At 33.2% G+C, this 15,997-nt stretch overlaps 1 protein-coding gene across 3 annotated transcripts in view; it reads right to left on the bottom strand.

Annotated features, from left to right (window-relative positions):
- Positions 1-15,997, bottom strand: part of PIK3CB (phosphatidylinositol-4,5-bisphosphate 3-kinase catalytic subunit beta) — a 149,484-nt gene that overhangs the window by 33,054 nt on the left and 100,433 nt on the right. For all 3 annotated transcript variants that reach the window (XM_032487583.1, XM_032487592.1, XM_006177472.3), the window contains 2 exons: positions 13,990-14,040; positions 3,245-3,433 (listed from right to left, as the gene is read on the bottom strand). In XM_032487583.1, coding sequence (XP_032343474.1) covers positions 3,245-3,433; positions 13,990-14,040 — 240 coding nt within the window. The remainder of the gene's footprint in view (positions 1-3,244; positions 3,434-13,989; positions 14,041-15,997) is intronic.

The raw sequence follows: 15,997 nt of genomic DNA, 5'->3' as shown, positions 1-15,997 counted from the left end.
AAACAAACAACTTATATTTGCCAAAGGGGATGGGGGGGTGAATTAGGAGTTTAGGATTAGCAGATACAAGCTACTATATATAAAATAAAAAAACAACAAAGTCCTACTGTGTAGCCCAGGAAACTATTATTTAATAATTTATAATAACCTGTAATAAAAAGAATATGAAAATATATATAAATATAACTGAATCAATATGCTGTACACAAGAAACTAACACAATACTGTAAACCAACTATATATACATATATATATATATATGGCAAGTAGATGGCAATGACTCAAGGCTTTTCTCTCAAATGACCGCTCAATCTCAAAATCATGTTGAAAGAGGAGACCTGCAAGTACCTGCTGACTGCCTTGTTGTTTGTTGTTCAAGCTTTTGTGAGACCTGAGCTTTGACAACTGTGTAAATACAATTTACATTTTATTACTTTAATTCTGTAAATTATTGAACCTCTCATTAATTATGTCAAGTGCCAAAAAAAAAGTCAGTAATATCTAAATGAATAATAGGTTAAAAGGTATTTTCTCACATGAAGCAAATTCAAAAGTTGAGTTCACTAAAGATAATTTTTTAATGAACTTAATTTTTTAATGTTTTACATTAGCAGAAAAATACCACCTTTGAATAATTTAAAAAATTTGACTGCACTGTTATTATTAGTGTATTTACATAAACTGCTAACATTTTACATTTTACATAATAAATCACATCAAAGTTATTCAACAAATACAGTGAAATGTTAGTTTTTGTATTTTAACATTTACCTTAAATTCTGGTTTAATTATTCTTAGACTTACACTGAATAAAAAGAATAAGCTTCATACTTGTTCTTTTAATGTGTGAAGTACATATGTGCATACAGTACATAAGCAGACATATACTCATCTGTGGTACTAAAATTCCATGGGGACGGGGCTGGTAGGGGGAAAATATCTAAGAAGGCTCCTAAGGAGTGTAATAATGAAGAAACTTTGAGAAATACTGTTTTAAAGATATAACACCTACTTCTCCACACTTTTATCACTGATGTGGCCCCCTGCCCACTTTTCCCCAAGGCCCTAATGAATCAGGAGCCTTCATTAAGGATAAAGAGGACCTCTTCCTGAAGGTCTGAAACAATAGTTTAAAAAAACTCCTGCCATCCCCAGTTAACATGTGGAATACACTGCTCCACAAAAACAGTACAGCAAAGGACAGATAATATCCTGTAATACTAGACGTTCAACTAGGTTGTGAATTACAAATAGCCCGACCACTGAAAAGTAATTACATTTGGTGAGCTTATTTACAATTATTAAATCAATAATATAAACAAATAATTAAATAAATTACCAAAACTCACCACTTCAGTTTGGGAAAGTTACAGAAGCAAACAGGGAAGGGAAATCTGACTCAGTCATATAAAAAGTGAAGTGCTGACTAATTAATTACCTAATTAATCCAATGCACAGACTACTGAAACCCCTTCTGCAGTATGCCAACAGAGTATTTTCCTGTGGATTAATGGGAGATAACTCCTCTACAAAATTTTCACCCATGGCTTATGCCTGTAGAATCAGAATACAAATTTGCACCAGGCTCTGACTCTCCACTTCTTTTAAGTAGTCAACTTACTGAAAACACAGTTTACAGTCTCTTGTACCAGGTCGCTGTAACTGGTAATGGGATGGTGTTGGGGGAGAGGCCAAAACACACCACTTTTTATTCCATTGACTGTTACTCCCTAGACTACTAAAAGGAGGGATTAGGGTTGTGAAATTCACGCTTTCCTATACTTGCTTACACACATTTAGGTATTTCTATATGCATATTAAGTGACACTACTGACTTCCTTCTACCAAAATGGAGGAATTTAAGGTATATCTGAGAAAAACACCTTAGATTCACTCATGAAAATGAGACAAGTGTACAAAATTGCTGAGTGTAAAATTTTCTGTCCCTGGGGTTCAAATAAAGAAATATTAAGCCTGAATTGGCTCATTCCATTTTCTGACAGTTGCCATAGGAAACCTCACTCTCAGAAAGAAATTTTTTCTACTCTAATTCTATACAAAATAATAATATGATGCATTTCTTGGATAGGCACTTAGAACTGAATACTATTCATGAGACGTAGGCAAATATGCCCACTAAAAATGCTTGTATTATATATTCAACCATTACGAGGATTCATAGAAAATTAATCTTGAATTTAAATAAATAAGTGGTTAGAGGATAACTATGTCAGAACAATTAAAACCTATCTAAATGACAAAAGTATTTTCTTTTCAGAGTAAGTAATTTTTAAATGGTCTAACTGTGAAAACAGTTTTAAACAAGACACATAAGACAATTTTGTAAAATGATTCCAAAAAAATCTTTAGACACTAGAAATAAACTCAGAAGAAATCCTTTCTAAACTTAATTTGAAAAGTAAAACAATAAAATCAAAGATTTTAAAAATACACAATTAAAATAAATATGTATTTCTTGACTAAGTTTTTTAAAGTCATTATAGATTTAATACGACAAAAAAATTTTTTAAAAGATCAGGTGAATTTGAGTAAGTAAGGTGAATAAGTGTAATTATTTTAATATGCCAAATGTATTCATTCTGATTAAAAAGCCATTTCAAGGATCTTTCTCTAGACCACTGATAACCAAGTGAATTTAATAATGTCAGTGCTTTTTCAGTCTTGAAAATTAAATCAAGCAGCTAAAATTTAGTGACTTTTTTAGAGCAAAAAAATTTTTTTCCCTTTTTCCATTCTGCCTAAAGGCAAACATTCATCAACATTGCCCAACTTATATAAATGTTAAATTAATCTGAATGGTTTATGCTCTAAAATATTAACTTCTACAAATAGAAGTAATTTTCAAACAATACATATTCATTTTAGAACACTTACTGCAAAGGGTCTTTAGATTAAAATTCTGGAGTTCATTGATGAAACTGTTAGAAGTAGCCCAGGACCCACCACATGCTGGTAGTAATTATAGATAATTACACCAAGATCAAAGTTTTAATTACCTTTACTAAAATATATAGAAAACCTACCCAGAATCTGGGATTTTTAAATCTTAAAACTTTCTGGTCTACCATTAATAGTATATATAAGAGTTTAAAATTTCAAAATTTCTTCTGCAGAAAATTATCCAACCTATGGAAACATACCTATGGAGAAAAGGACAATTTTCATGAAATCAACAAAGTAATATATACTCCCAAAAGGAGTTACAGAAATGATCTTTTGTTACCTGAGCAACATCCTCAAGCTTATTCCACTTGATTGACAGCAGTAATTTTGGCAATGACTGTGGGAAATTCTCTCTGCAGTCTTGTCGCAAAGTCCAAATAAGATCCATTTCATTCTCACACAGTTGAGACAATGGATCCCTGTCCAAGATTTCTTTCAGTACAGCAAGAAACTTCTTTCCACCTCGACTCTAAGGAAGTAAAATTACTCATTACAGAACTGAATTGTGTAAAACATCATGGGCAAATCTTGAACATATGGGTTATGGGTGTGAACCCCTAAAGCAGTCGAAAATCCCAGAATCCAAGGATTCAACCAACCATGATTCATGTAGTACTATCGTACAGGGTTACTGCAAACAATCCACTTGTGAGTGGACGTGTGCAGTTCAAACCCATGCTGTTCAAGGGTCAACTATACAATGAATTTAGACACAATTTATTAGCTTTAAAATGTAAGATATTAACAATCTAATTCTTTTAAAAAGATTAATAAAGGTGGGTCCCCTTTTATTGCTGAATATGTGTAAGCCAAGAATGAAGGAAAAAACTATTCTCAGTGTTTTAAAAGGAAGAAAAAATAAATACTGTTTTTTAAAAAATCCATGTGTAAACACTAGGTGGCAGAACTGTAATTTGGATTAAGAAGAAATCATTACGTGAACTGAGTTTCTCCTTTTTAAACTTTCAATTTCTATAAAGAAAAAACAAACAATAGCAAAGATGAACCAAACATATAAAGTTTTAAAAAAGTGTAAGAGGTGCCTACTTGGCTCAGAGGCATTAAACCATTTAGATTAAGCCCAGAATCTTAAGTAAAACTCAACAACGACAACAATACAGCTATCCTATTATCCTTCCCAATCCTTACAAGAATAAATTAAAATAAAAACAGTCCATACTATTTTCTGGATCCACACTCTGAATTATACTATTATTAAAAGAAAGAGGGGGGAGGGTATAGCTCAGTGGTACAGTCTGTGCATAGCATGCAATAGGTCCTGGGTTCAAGTCCCAGTATCTCCATTAAAAATAAATAAATGAATAAACCTAATTAACCCTCCCCCCACTAAAAAAGAAAGAGATATATTTCCCCATACTTAAAGAACTATACTATTTAGGCAAAAATGTATTATTCCCCCACCCCCAAATCTCCAGAATTATCTGACAAGATTCTATATAAGGATTTACATTATATTAGTATATTATTTTGTACTTGAAATTATTTTTATCTAGGATTTCATATAAACATTAAACAATTTTCTAAAGTAATGAAATTCAAAATAGTGTACACATATGTAAAAAAGAATTAGGATGACATGATTGTCTATGTAGAAAACCTGAGATCAACAGAAACACTGCTAGAACTAATAAGCAATTACAGCAACTGGGATACAAGGTCAATGTATAAAAGCGTATCACTTTCTTATGTATCAGCAATAAACAAGTGGAATTTGAAATTAAAAACACAGTAACATTTACATTAGCATCCCCAAATAAGGAAACAGGTATAAAATTAACAAAATATGTACAAGATCTATATGAGGAAAACTCAGAACTCTGATGAAAATAATCAAAGAATTAAATAAATGGAGATACATTCTATGTTCGTGGATAGAAAGACTCAATATTGTCAAGACATCAGTTTTTCTCAGTATCAACAGATTCAATTCAAACCCAATCAAAATCCTGGTAAGTTATTTTCTAGATATCAACAAACTGATTCAAAAGTTTATACAGAAGGGCAAAAGACTCAGAATAGTCAACACAATACTGAAAAAGAAAGAACAAGATTGAAGGACTGACACTACCCAACTTAGGTAAAAATAAACGTGAAACGCAAAACTATAAAACTTCCAGAAGAAAACACAGGTGAAGATCTAGATGACCTGGGTTTGGAGATAACTTTTAACATGTAACACCAAATGCATGATCCATCAATGAAAGAAGTGATAAGCCAGCAACACCGGAAGAAAATGTTTGCAAAAGACATATCTGATAAAGGAAAATACACAAAGAACTCCTAAAACTCAACAAGAAAACAAACAACCAGACAAAAATATGGATCAAAGACCTAAATAGACACCTCATCAAATAAGACATACACACGCCAAATAAACATATGAAAAGATACTTAACATCATATGTCATCAAGGAAAAGCAAACTAAAACAAAAATAAAATAAGACTACACACCTACTGGAATGGCCCAAATCCAGCACACTGACAACATCAAATTCTGCTGAGGATGTACAGCAACTCTTATTGCTGGTGGGAACGCAAAATACTACTATCACATAGGAAGATAGTTTGGTGGTTTCTTAACAAAACTAAACATACTTTTACCATACAATCCAGTACTCACGCTCCTTGGTTATCTACCAAAAGGAGTTGAAAACTTACGCCCACACAAAAACCTGCAAACAGATATTTATGGAAGCTTTATTCAAAACTGCCAAACTTGGAAGTAAACAAGATGTTCTTCAGTAGGTGAATGGATAAACTGTAATATATACAGACGATGGAATATTATTTAGCACTAAAAGAAATGAGCTATCATGCCACAAAAAGCCATGGAAGAAACTTAAATGTGTATTACTAAGTAAAAGAAGCCAATCTAAAAAGGCTACATGTGGTATGATTCCAACTATGACCTTCTGAAAAAAGGCAAAATTATGGAGACAACACAGTGATCAGTGGTTGCCCAAGGGCAGGAGCTAGGGTAAGGGAATGAACAGGCAGAGCACAGAAGATCTTCTGGACGATGAAAATACTTGATAGGATATTGTAACGATGGATACACAGCATTATACATTGGGTCCAAACCCACAGAATGCATAGCACCAAGAATGAAATCTAAGGTAAACTGGACTTTGAGTGATTATGGTGTGTTGATGTAGATTCATCCTTAGTAATAAATGTACCATTCTGGCGAGTGATGTTGATAATGAGGGAGGCTATACATGTGCAGGCGTAGGGATATATGGGAAATCTTTGTATGTTCCTCCCAATTTTGCTGTGAATCTAAAATTGCTCTTAACAAAATAAAGTCTTATTAAACACACATACACACACACACTTACACACCACTCTCTATGCATGATGATTACAGTGGTTTTATATTCAGAGCTTCAATCTAAAAAGGGTAAGCTCTATTTTACAAACCTGACCAAGTTTCTTTGAAAAATGACAATCAGAATTTGAAAATGAAAGTCCTACACTTACATATAAAAGTGAGACCTGTTACTACAAACACCACACTATAAATTGTTCATGCCAGAGAAAGGCAGACTGCTGTTAAGTTAAATGTGCAAAAAGCTAGCAGACCTACTATAACTTCATAGATCAAAATTAGACCCTACAGACCTACCGTAAGTAAATATCCTGAAGACCTAGGAGTAAACTAACAGGGAAGAGCAGGGGGTTAGCTGTATAACTGTACTGTGATTGTTTACTGAGCTATGAAAAGCACAGCACTGAATAATGCCAAGGTAAAAACAAAAAACTATGAGAAATGTGGTTGGAAGCCCAAAAAACACAGAATCTTACATTCTTTTACAAAAGCCAAAAAAATCAGTAATGAAAAAGTACACTGTAGTGTAACTGGTGAACTTATACACATGTTCAAAAGCTTAAATTAAAATAAGATAATGGTGGAAAACAATGAAAATTAACACCCATATTCTCTACTTTGTTTCTGTGTTTAGATTTTTTCAAAATCATACACATGCTATGATATAATAGTGATTACTGACCAAAATAAAACAAAACATATACAACTCACTGTAAGCACATGAAAAAAGGCTAGGGCTTTTTCCCCTTCCCTATTGAGGATGGTGGAGTGGGGGCTGGAAAAATTATCAGCCATATTCAAAGGTGCTAGAAACTCAAAACAGTGTTAGCAGAGGACATGCCAAGGATAGAATTAACTATGTGTTGGCCAGACTGGGGCTTGACCAACACATAGCTGGGGATGAGACAGCCCATGCAGTCAGGGCTTGTTGGGACAGCAACTGGGAAGATGGTTTTATGACTGGGAGATTGATTACAAGCAGAAAATTGAGCAAATAAGCAAATATATTAAGGTTAATAGGAATTCAGATTTCTCACTGTTAGAAAAAGTAATTTAAAATATACTAAGGCAAAAGATAGAAAAAAATATCCTGTGGTGGTGAATCTAAATTAGAGCCTCTGATTAAGAACGCATGGTTTTTAACAGAAAGATAAAGAAATATATCTTTGTGCTTGTATATGCCCAAATATTATACTGTCAACACATATATAATACACTATTTAGTTTGTTTCATGAGAACGCCTAGATGCAATTGCATGCCAGGACCAATGAGCATTCCTAGTGCCCAGAACTTGGATTCTAAATATTTTTGATAAATAAAAGGAAAACAGGACTCCCTGGAGAAATGACAGAATCCAAAACTGGGGTAGAGAAAAGACCAGAGGAATCTGGAACACTGTGTTGTACCAGAGAGAAGGAAATGCTCAAATAATGATAGAGAGATGTCAAAAAGACACAGGAGAACACCTAAATGGGTTGCCATTGGCCAAATCTGGGTCAAATCTGAACATCAAATTTAATGACAGTGATGACTAATTATAAGACATTAAATAAAACAGAAATCACAAATCCACACTACTAGAAGTTTTTTAGAAGTAAATAAATGGGGGATAAGAAAAGCCTCTATAGTATAAGCCAACTAATAAATCCAAAAGGAAAATAAATCTGAAAATCAGCACTTGGCAAACCACTGTAGTAATACTGATTCAAGCAAGATGTGCTAATAAATATTTTAAAAAGTGGGTGAAGAGTTTGATGAGAAACAGGGTGTTTACTTAGTCTCAAAATATGCCCACAAAATACTTACTTATTATTAACTTTACTACAAAACCTAGTAGATACTACCCTAACCAACAATTAACATCAACATTAATGGGACAAACTGACACTGTTTGCCTTTGAGTAAAATGTAGTAAGAACATATTTCAATATATTCATGCTAAAAATGCACAGCTGGACTCTGATCATGATGAAACATTAGGCAAATCTAAACTGAGTGACGTTTTACAAAGTAACTGGCCTATATTCTTAAAAAATGTCAGAGACTGAGGAACTACTTTAGAATGAAGGAAAATAAAAATACAAGACAACAACTTACAACAAGTCATCCTGGATTGGAACCTGGACTTATAAAGGACATCACTGAGATAACTGACTAAATCTGAATGGAGTATGTGGATTAGACAACAGAACTATATTAATATTATTTTCCTGACTTTTATAAATTGATCTGGTTAAATATGAGAAAGTCTTTGCTTTTAGGAAATATACACTGAAGAATTAAAGGATAAAACAGCATGATGTATGCAACTTAATCTCAAATGATTCAGAAAAGAATGTATACACACACAGGACAATAAGACGAATGTGGTAAAATGTTAGCAGTTAGGGAAACCAAATGAAACCTATATAGGAATTCTTTGCAGTCTTCTCCCAGGTTTTCAGTAAGTTTGAAATGTTTTTTAAAAAGTTTGCTCTTTCCTTCCCTAAAATTGAAGGCTGTAAAGACTCTAAATCATTCTACTAAAAAAACATTCTAGGTAAATCCCCAGAACCTCTGAACTAAAAGCCGAGTCATTATCTGCATTCTCAAAAGTCAGTCATTAAGATTTTGTGCCTGAGTTTCTGCTATAAGAAAAGAAGACAAACTTTATAACATAGATGTTTTAGATTAGAGCACGGTTTCTCAACCCTCTTACTATTCTGTTGTAGAAGGATGGTCCTGTGCAATGCAGATAGTTTAGCAGCCCCTGAACTCTATTCACTACATGTCAGGAGCAACATTCCCTGAGTTGTGACAACCAAGAAAATCTTTAGACAACGCCAAATGCCCCATGGAAGGCCTCAGGTTGAGAACCACTGGATGACCAGATCAAAAGCCGCCAATTATAATTCACCAAGATCACATTTCTTCTATCCTGTAGACCCACGATCCTTGGCAATCACCTATTTTTAAAAAATGCCAACACCTATTAGGTTGAATGCTATCAAAAGAACAGAAGGTTGGGAAGGATCTGGAAAAACTGGAATCCTTTTTCAGTGGTGGGAATGTGAAATGGTACAGCCATTGTGGAAAACAATCACAGTTCTTCAAAAAATGAAAAACAGAATTACCATATGATCCAGCAATATATACCCCAAAGAAATGAAAGCAGCATCTCAGAAAGATATTTGTACACCCACATTCACAGAAGCATTAGTCACAGCAGTTAAAATGTGGAAGCAATCCAAAGATCCACTGATGAATGAATGGAGAAAAATAGTGTGGCACACACACAATGGAATATTAATCAGCCTTAAAAAGAAGGAAAATTTGACACATTCACATGGATGAACCTTAAAGACATTATGCTAAGTGAAATTAGTCACAAAAAGATAAAATACTGTGTGATTCCATTTATATGAGGTATCTAGAATGATCAATTTCAAAGAAACAGAAAGAACAATGGATGTCAAAGTCTGAGGGGAAAGGGAAATGTTGAGTTATTTTATGGATATAGAGTTTCAGTTTTGCAAGATGAGAAAGTTCTGGAGATTGGTTGCACAACAAAGTTTTGAATATATTGTGAATATACTTAGCACTTGTGAACTATACACGAAAATGATTAAGATGGTAAATTTGGGGTGTATTTTATGACAATTAACAACAAATTTTTTTTAATTCCAAGAATAGGTTTAAGTCCTTAAGAAGGCGTTGGTAAATTCACCAAATGAATTGTACATGTGTATATATTATACACATACACGTCAAAAATATATATACAAACCTATAAATGTATACACACACAATTCAACAAGTCAGCTTACCACAATCTTATTAATGACCGTAACCTGCCCTTGGCATACACATGAATAGTGGATTAAAACACAGGAATGAGAACACAGTTTTCCCCATTTCTCTCATTCTAAAGACTATAGGTGTCAGAAAAGATGTATCTTTTTAAAAATGGTAATCAGTAACAGTTCTGGGATACAAGAGAAAGTGCCTAACATAGGAATCCTTTAATGATAGAAAGCATACAGGATCAGGGATCAGATCTGCTAAGACCCAAACAGTAGTGAGAAACACAGTTCCAGGGGGCTTTCCAGTTCAGAATCAAAGGGTACAAGGAACAGAGGTGGCCGGGGGTATCATCAGGGAGATTATCAAAGGATCTGCAGGTGGAGCAGCTGCTTTGGTCAGGCATATCCCTTCCTATGTTTGTGCTGAGCTGAAACAGCAATGGGATCAGCCCCAGACTGAGGTAAGAAGCATGGGGACTGAGCCTTAGGGAGCCACCCAATCTCAGAAGGCATGGAAATCTTCACATACAGAAGACCCCATTGTCAGCACCATCTACCCTAGTTACAGTGAAGAGACAAACCACCAGGGAGCCACAAGTATAAAAAGAGCTAAACTAAGAATCACCAAATATTGAGAAAGACTCACATGAAGAAAGACAGACACCTAAAGAAGACTACTTTAAAAACAAGACTATTTAATCCCTCAGAGAGAACTAAGGTGACATTAAAGACATGAAAAAGGAATAAACAAAAATCTTTTAAAAGATAAACAAAATTTTAAAAAGAAACAAATTCTCAACTGACTAGTAATAAGGGAATACAAGTTAAAATAATGTGACACCATTTTTATGTTCACTAGATCAACATATTAAAAGGGTTGGCAGAAATGCAAAACGATAGAAACTCTTCCACAGTGTCGGCAGAGTTGTAAATTTTAAGTCTTTTAGGGTATATAATTTGGCAGAATTCTGATTTCCTGGTGATGATTCTCAATCAGCCAGAGAAAGTCCAGTGAGACCAACTTCCTTATGGCCAACTGTTGTCCCAGCTATTGTGAGAGTTACAAAGAGAGACATATCTCTTAAGGGTATGTCCTTACCATAATCTTATTAAGAACTATAACCTGACCTTGGCATATACATGAATAGTGGATTAAAACAGTGGAATGAGAACACAGTTCTCTTCATTTCTCTCATTCAAAAGACCATAAAGTGTCAGAGAAGATTATCTTTTTAAAAGTTAAAAGGGACATACCTTTCACCTATAATTTTAAGGAATCCATCCTATATAATACATACATGTATAAAGATGTACAAAATATTCATTGCAGCACAGCTTTAGTGGAGAATAATTGGAAATAAGCAAAAAATCCATCAGCAGGGGTACATATATTTAATAATTAATGGCTACCAATAATTAATGACATGAAATGTTAACAAGGCTTTAAAAAGAATGGACCACTTCATACAGACATGCCAAGATCCATAAAATGCATTACATAAAAATATGAGAAACTTAATATATAAGGGTCTCACATATTTAAAAAAAAAAAGATATTTACATACAAAGGGATGTAAATGCATACACAGCATTAGGATTGGTAGCTACAAGCCAAACTGTTTATACAATTATCTCTAGGGAGAAAGTTAAATGGAGGTTATTTTTAAAACTTTCATTTTTGGTTTCACACAATTTATTAATTATGGTATGTGCCCAATTAAAAAAAAAAGTCATCAAACCTGGGCAAGAATACTGCATCCTCAGTAAAGAGGGAACTCTCTTATTTAAGTAAGGTAGTAGATTGTAGCACAAATAATAAAAATTAATTTATGCTTCTGATGTTCAAGAAGGAATATTGAGACTATAAAGGGTAACTAAAAACAGGCATTAGAATGAAGACAGCCCTATTTACCTATTATCTCTTAAACTTAAACTGTAATTATATGTTTCAGTAATTCCCTGATGAGCTAAGTGTATACTTGTAGTAAACTTATTTTGTTTCATTAAAGAAAACTAAAACAACTTAAACGTCCATAGACAGATGACTGGATAAATAAGCTGTGATACATACACACACACCCAGGAATACTACTCAGCTACAAAAAAGAATAAAATAATGCCATATGCAGCATCATGGATGGACCTGGAGAAAGCCAAAAAGAGAAAGAAAAATACTGTATGATATAACTTATATGTGGAATCTAAAAATACAAAACAAAACAAAACAAAAAACACAAATGAACTTATTTACAAAACAGAAACAGACATAGAAAACAAACTTATAGTTACTGGGGGAAAGGGGGTAGGAAGTGATAAATCGGGAGTTCAAGATTAGCAGATACTAACTACTATATATAAAATAGATAAACAAGTTTCTACTGTATAGCACAGGGAACTATATTCAGTATCTTATAGTAATCTATAATAAACAAGAATATGAAAATGAATATATGTGTGTATATGTATGACTAAAACATTATGTTGTACACTAGAAATTGGCACATTGTAAACTGACTATACTTCAATTAAAAAAAAATTTACAAAAAAAAAGAGAGAACTACAGATGACCCTTGAATAATGTAAGGATTAGGGATGCAGAGTCCCTGCACGTTGGAAAATCCACGTATAATTTTACAGTTGATTCTCTGTATTCAAGTTTCCGCATCCACGGATTCAATCAACCTGCAGGTCATGTAGTACTGTGGTATACATTCAGTAAAAAGAATCTGCATGTAAGAGGACTCATGCTGTTCAAACCTGTGTTGTTCAAAGGGTCAACTGTACTCTTGAAGTATTTGTGGTGGCAAATAACTTGCACTGCAGGGCTATGGAAATTTTTGAGAACTCTAACAGTAAAACAGAAGACAGCCTGGGCCAGATGTTTCTCCAACTAACCAACATTAAATAGTGCTTTCATTCTGTGCAAATAACAAAAGCATATACATTATTTCCATTTGCCTTCTGGCTTCTATATAATTACCATTCTGTACAAAACAGCTTTACTGAAGACACCTGAAAATTATACACTGATGACTTGAAAAGAGAATATCAGATTGGTACTCAGCAGAGTCTTACACTGAAAGTCAAAAATTAAATTAAAAATAAAATGGTATAAATATTATATATATTGTAAACTAAAAATAATCTATTTTGTAGTCTTTGTGCAGAAACAATGGGAAAAGCATGTGTGGCAGAGACTGCTATTTGTCTCTCAATATGCATTCTCCTCTTCTTTATTACAATCTTAACAATCTCTTACTCCTAGCCAAGTACATGACTGCCCAGCTAAAGACTACACTTCCCAGCCACACTTGTAGTTAAGTATGGCCGTGTGACTAAGGTATGGCTAATGAGATGTGAGCAGAGAAATAAAGTACATACTAATGACATCCTCAGGAAGAACAGGTGTGGCCTCTAGTCTTGCTTTCCTGTTCCTGTGAGCCAGAAGGCAGTAATGTAGGAAGATGAAGCCCATGTTTTCAGAGACAGAAACTGCATGTTAAAAAGGCAGAGCACCAAGATGGAAAAACCTGGGTACCTAGCAATGCAAAAACATTGCTTGACTGTATCTGCTCTGCTGCATCAAGGAAATAAAGAAAATTACAGCTTCCTCATTCAACTGAATAATATTAACAGAGATGGTATTGTTAATCTGTTATAGACTAGCTGCTGAACCTGTGTTTGTATCAGAAAGTGGCTTACCATTGAACACAAATCAAATACAAACAGCTGCCACTGAACAAAACATTAGTATGTACATACTCACATACTCAGACTGTTCTTGCATGAGTATGGTCTTCTGTAAGTTCATTACCATAAATAAGATGAAGATAACTAATCATGAGCAAACTTTTTAACAAGGAAGGACCATTTTTAAAATCTTGATACTTACTGACACATTAGCACTATCATTGCTTGCAATCTCAGCTGCCTTTTCAATAATCTGTTTAAAAAAATTAAACAAATTAAAATTTAGCTCTCGTATTTATAAAATTGTAAGTGTAAATTACTATACTTGTACACAGATTATAAGGAGCTATAAATAATCTGGCATTTCTATGGTTTATAATGTAAGCATGACTTTTAAATGCAAAACGGTATCATGCAGTGATTTCCAATCTTCAAACTCTTCACAACCAGGAAACAATGGTATTACTGTAAAGGACTGTGACTCCCACGGTACAACAGGATTGTCCGTAAACAAAATAAGTAGTGCCTTTTGTATGTGAAAAAAATCTTAAATACAGGTAAATGTTTTCTGATTAAGAAAATGCAACGTTAAAAGAGTTACTAAACACAGAGTAAGTTTTTGCCATTTGTCATTAGGTTTTCTTTTGAATTAACATATATCAAAAGTAGAAGTAATGTCAAGAGAGAATCTAAAATATTTTTTAAATTAAGTTCAAAAGAGGCACTGATTCTTGAAAAAATGGGGAACCCACTAGTCTAGTGGGAAGGGTTAGCAGGTAAAAAATTTGAAGATCCATATCCAGTTACTAAGTTAAATAATTCTACATGAATAAGTTAACTGTATCCAGATGTGTAAAATGCACTGATAATTCCCATCCTATTTCATAAGGTTGCTCTAATGATAAAATTAATTACAGTTATTAAAATTAAGCAATAACCATAAAGGTGATTTGAAAAGCAAAATGTATACAACTCAGTACAGCAAAAAACATCAAATAAAAATACAAGGAACTTTCACTTTTTACGTCTGAATTATGTGTTTTTTATATCCGAATTATGTGTTTTTTATAGTGAGCATATATAAAATTGTACAAGTAAATGAAAACCAATAAATACAAATATGTATATACATATTTAAAAACTAAAATCTCCATCCCACATAGATCTTCAAAGACAGACTCTCCAAGGGATCAGAAAGGCAAAAGGAAAGTTAATTATCAGTTGTAAGCAATTTAAGCAATGTTGAAATAGAACATTTTAAAGAAACTAGACTTCTCTTGAAATATTAATTAAAAATATTTAAATTTGCACAATATGTTATATTTGCAAAAATGCTTCAAAAAGCAACTTCACTGACCCAAAAGAAACTATAAATGACCCCTGAACACATACCATAATTCAACAAAAAACAGTCAGAGTTCAGACTATTAAGCATATCACAAGTAGCTATAGCTTATGGATAAATTCCTATTCTATGGAATAAAGCCACAGCATAAATGTAATGGATGCTTCAAAATGTATCTTCTTCTACTCAGTGTATACCAAGGTATATGGTTCTTGACGTATTTGAGATTTCTACTGTAATAATCGCACATTTTAACTTGATTGTATATTACTGATCAGAAAAACATTTTAGAAGAAAATGAAATGAAAAATTACTTCTTAGGTGGATAAAATTCAATTAAAATGAAAGTAAAGGAAGAAACTTTTGAGTTATATATATGTATTTATCTTACATACTACTTTTAAAACCTACTCTATACAGGTCTGACAGTGCTGAACATTAAAATACGATTAAGTATATAGGTGGATTAACTGCAATTTTAGTATAATATCAATTTTTAAAGGTAGCTTATTCTCAAATGGATTAAATAAGTAAAAGAAACTTGCTTATTGTCTGAGACTTTACTCATAGATTTCCTCACAAAAATCAGTATCAATCATACCTGAAAGAAAGATGCCAAATCTGACAATAAAACATGACAGCTCAGCTCTTACCATGCAAATTATCACAATCCAACTGTCAGTCGCTACCAGACACACTCCTTATCCTTAAGACAAGAAGCTTGTATACTCAAGAAATATGTTTAGAAATAGCAGCCCTTGCAACAGATTCTACAAAAAAATAGCACCTTAAGGAGTCCTACTAATAATAGTATTCAACGTAAATCATCTTTTCTTTGAATACCAACTCCAACACAGTAGTGATT

The sequence above is a fragment of the Camelus ferus genome, chromosome 1 (assembly GCF_009834535.1).
Source record: "Camelus ferus isolate YT-003-E chromosome 1, BCGSAC_Cfer_1.0, whole genome shotgun sequence".
In the NCBI taxonomy this organism is placed as follows: Eukaryota; Metazoa; Chordata; class Mammalia; order Artiodactyla; family Camelidae; genus Camelus; species Camelus ferus.
Note: the sequence above shows the minus strand (reverse complement) of the source record. Positions and strands in the feature narration are given on the sequence as shown.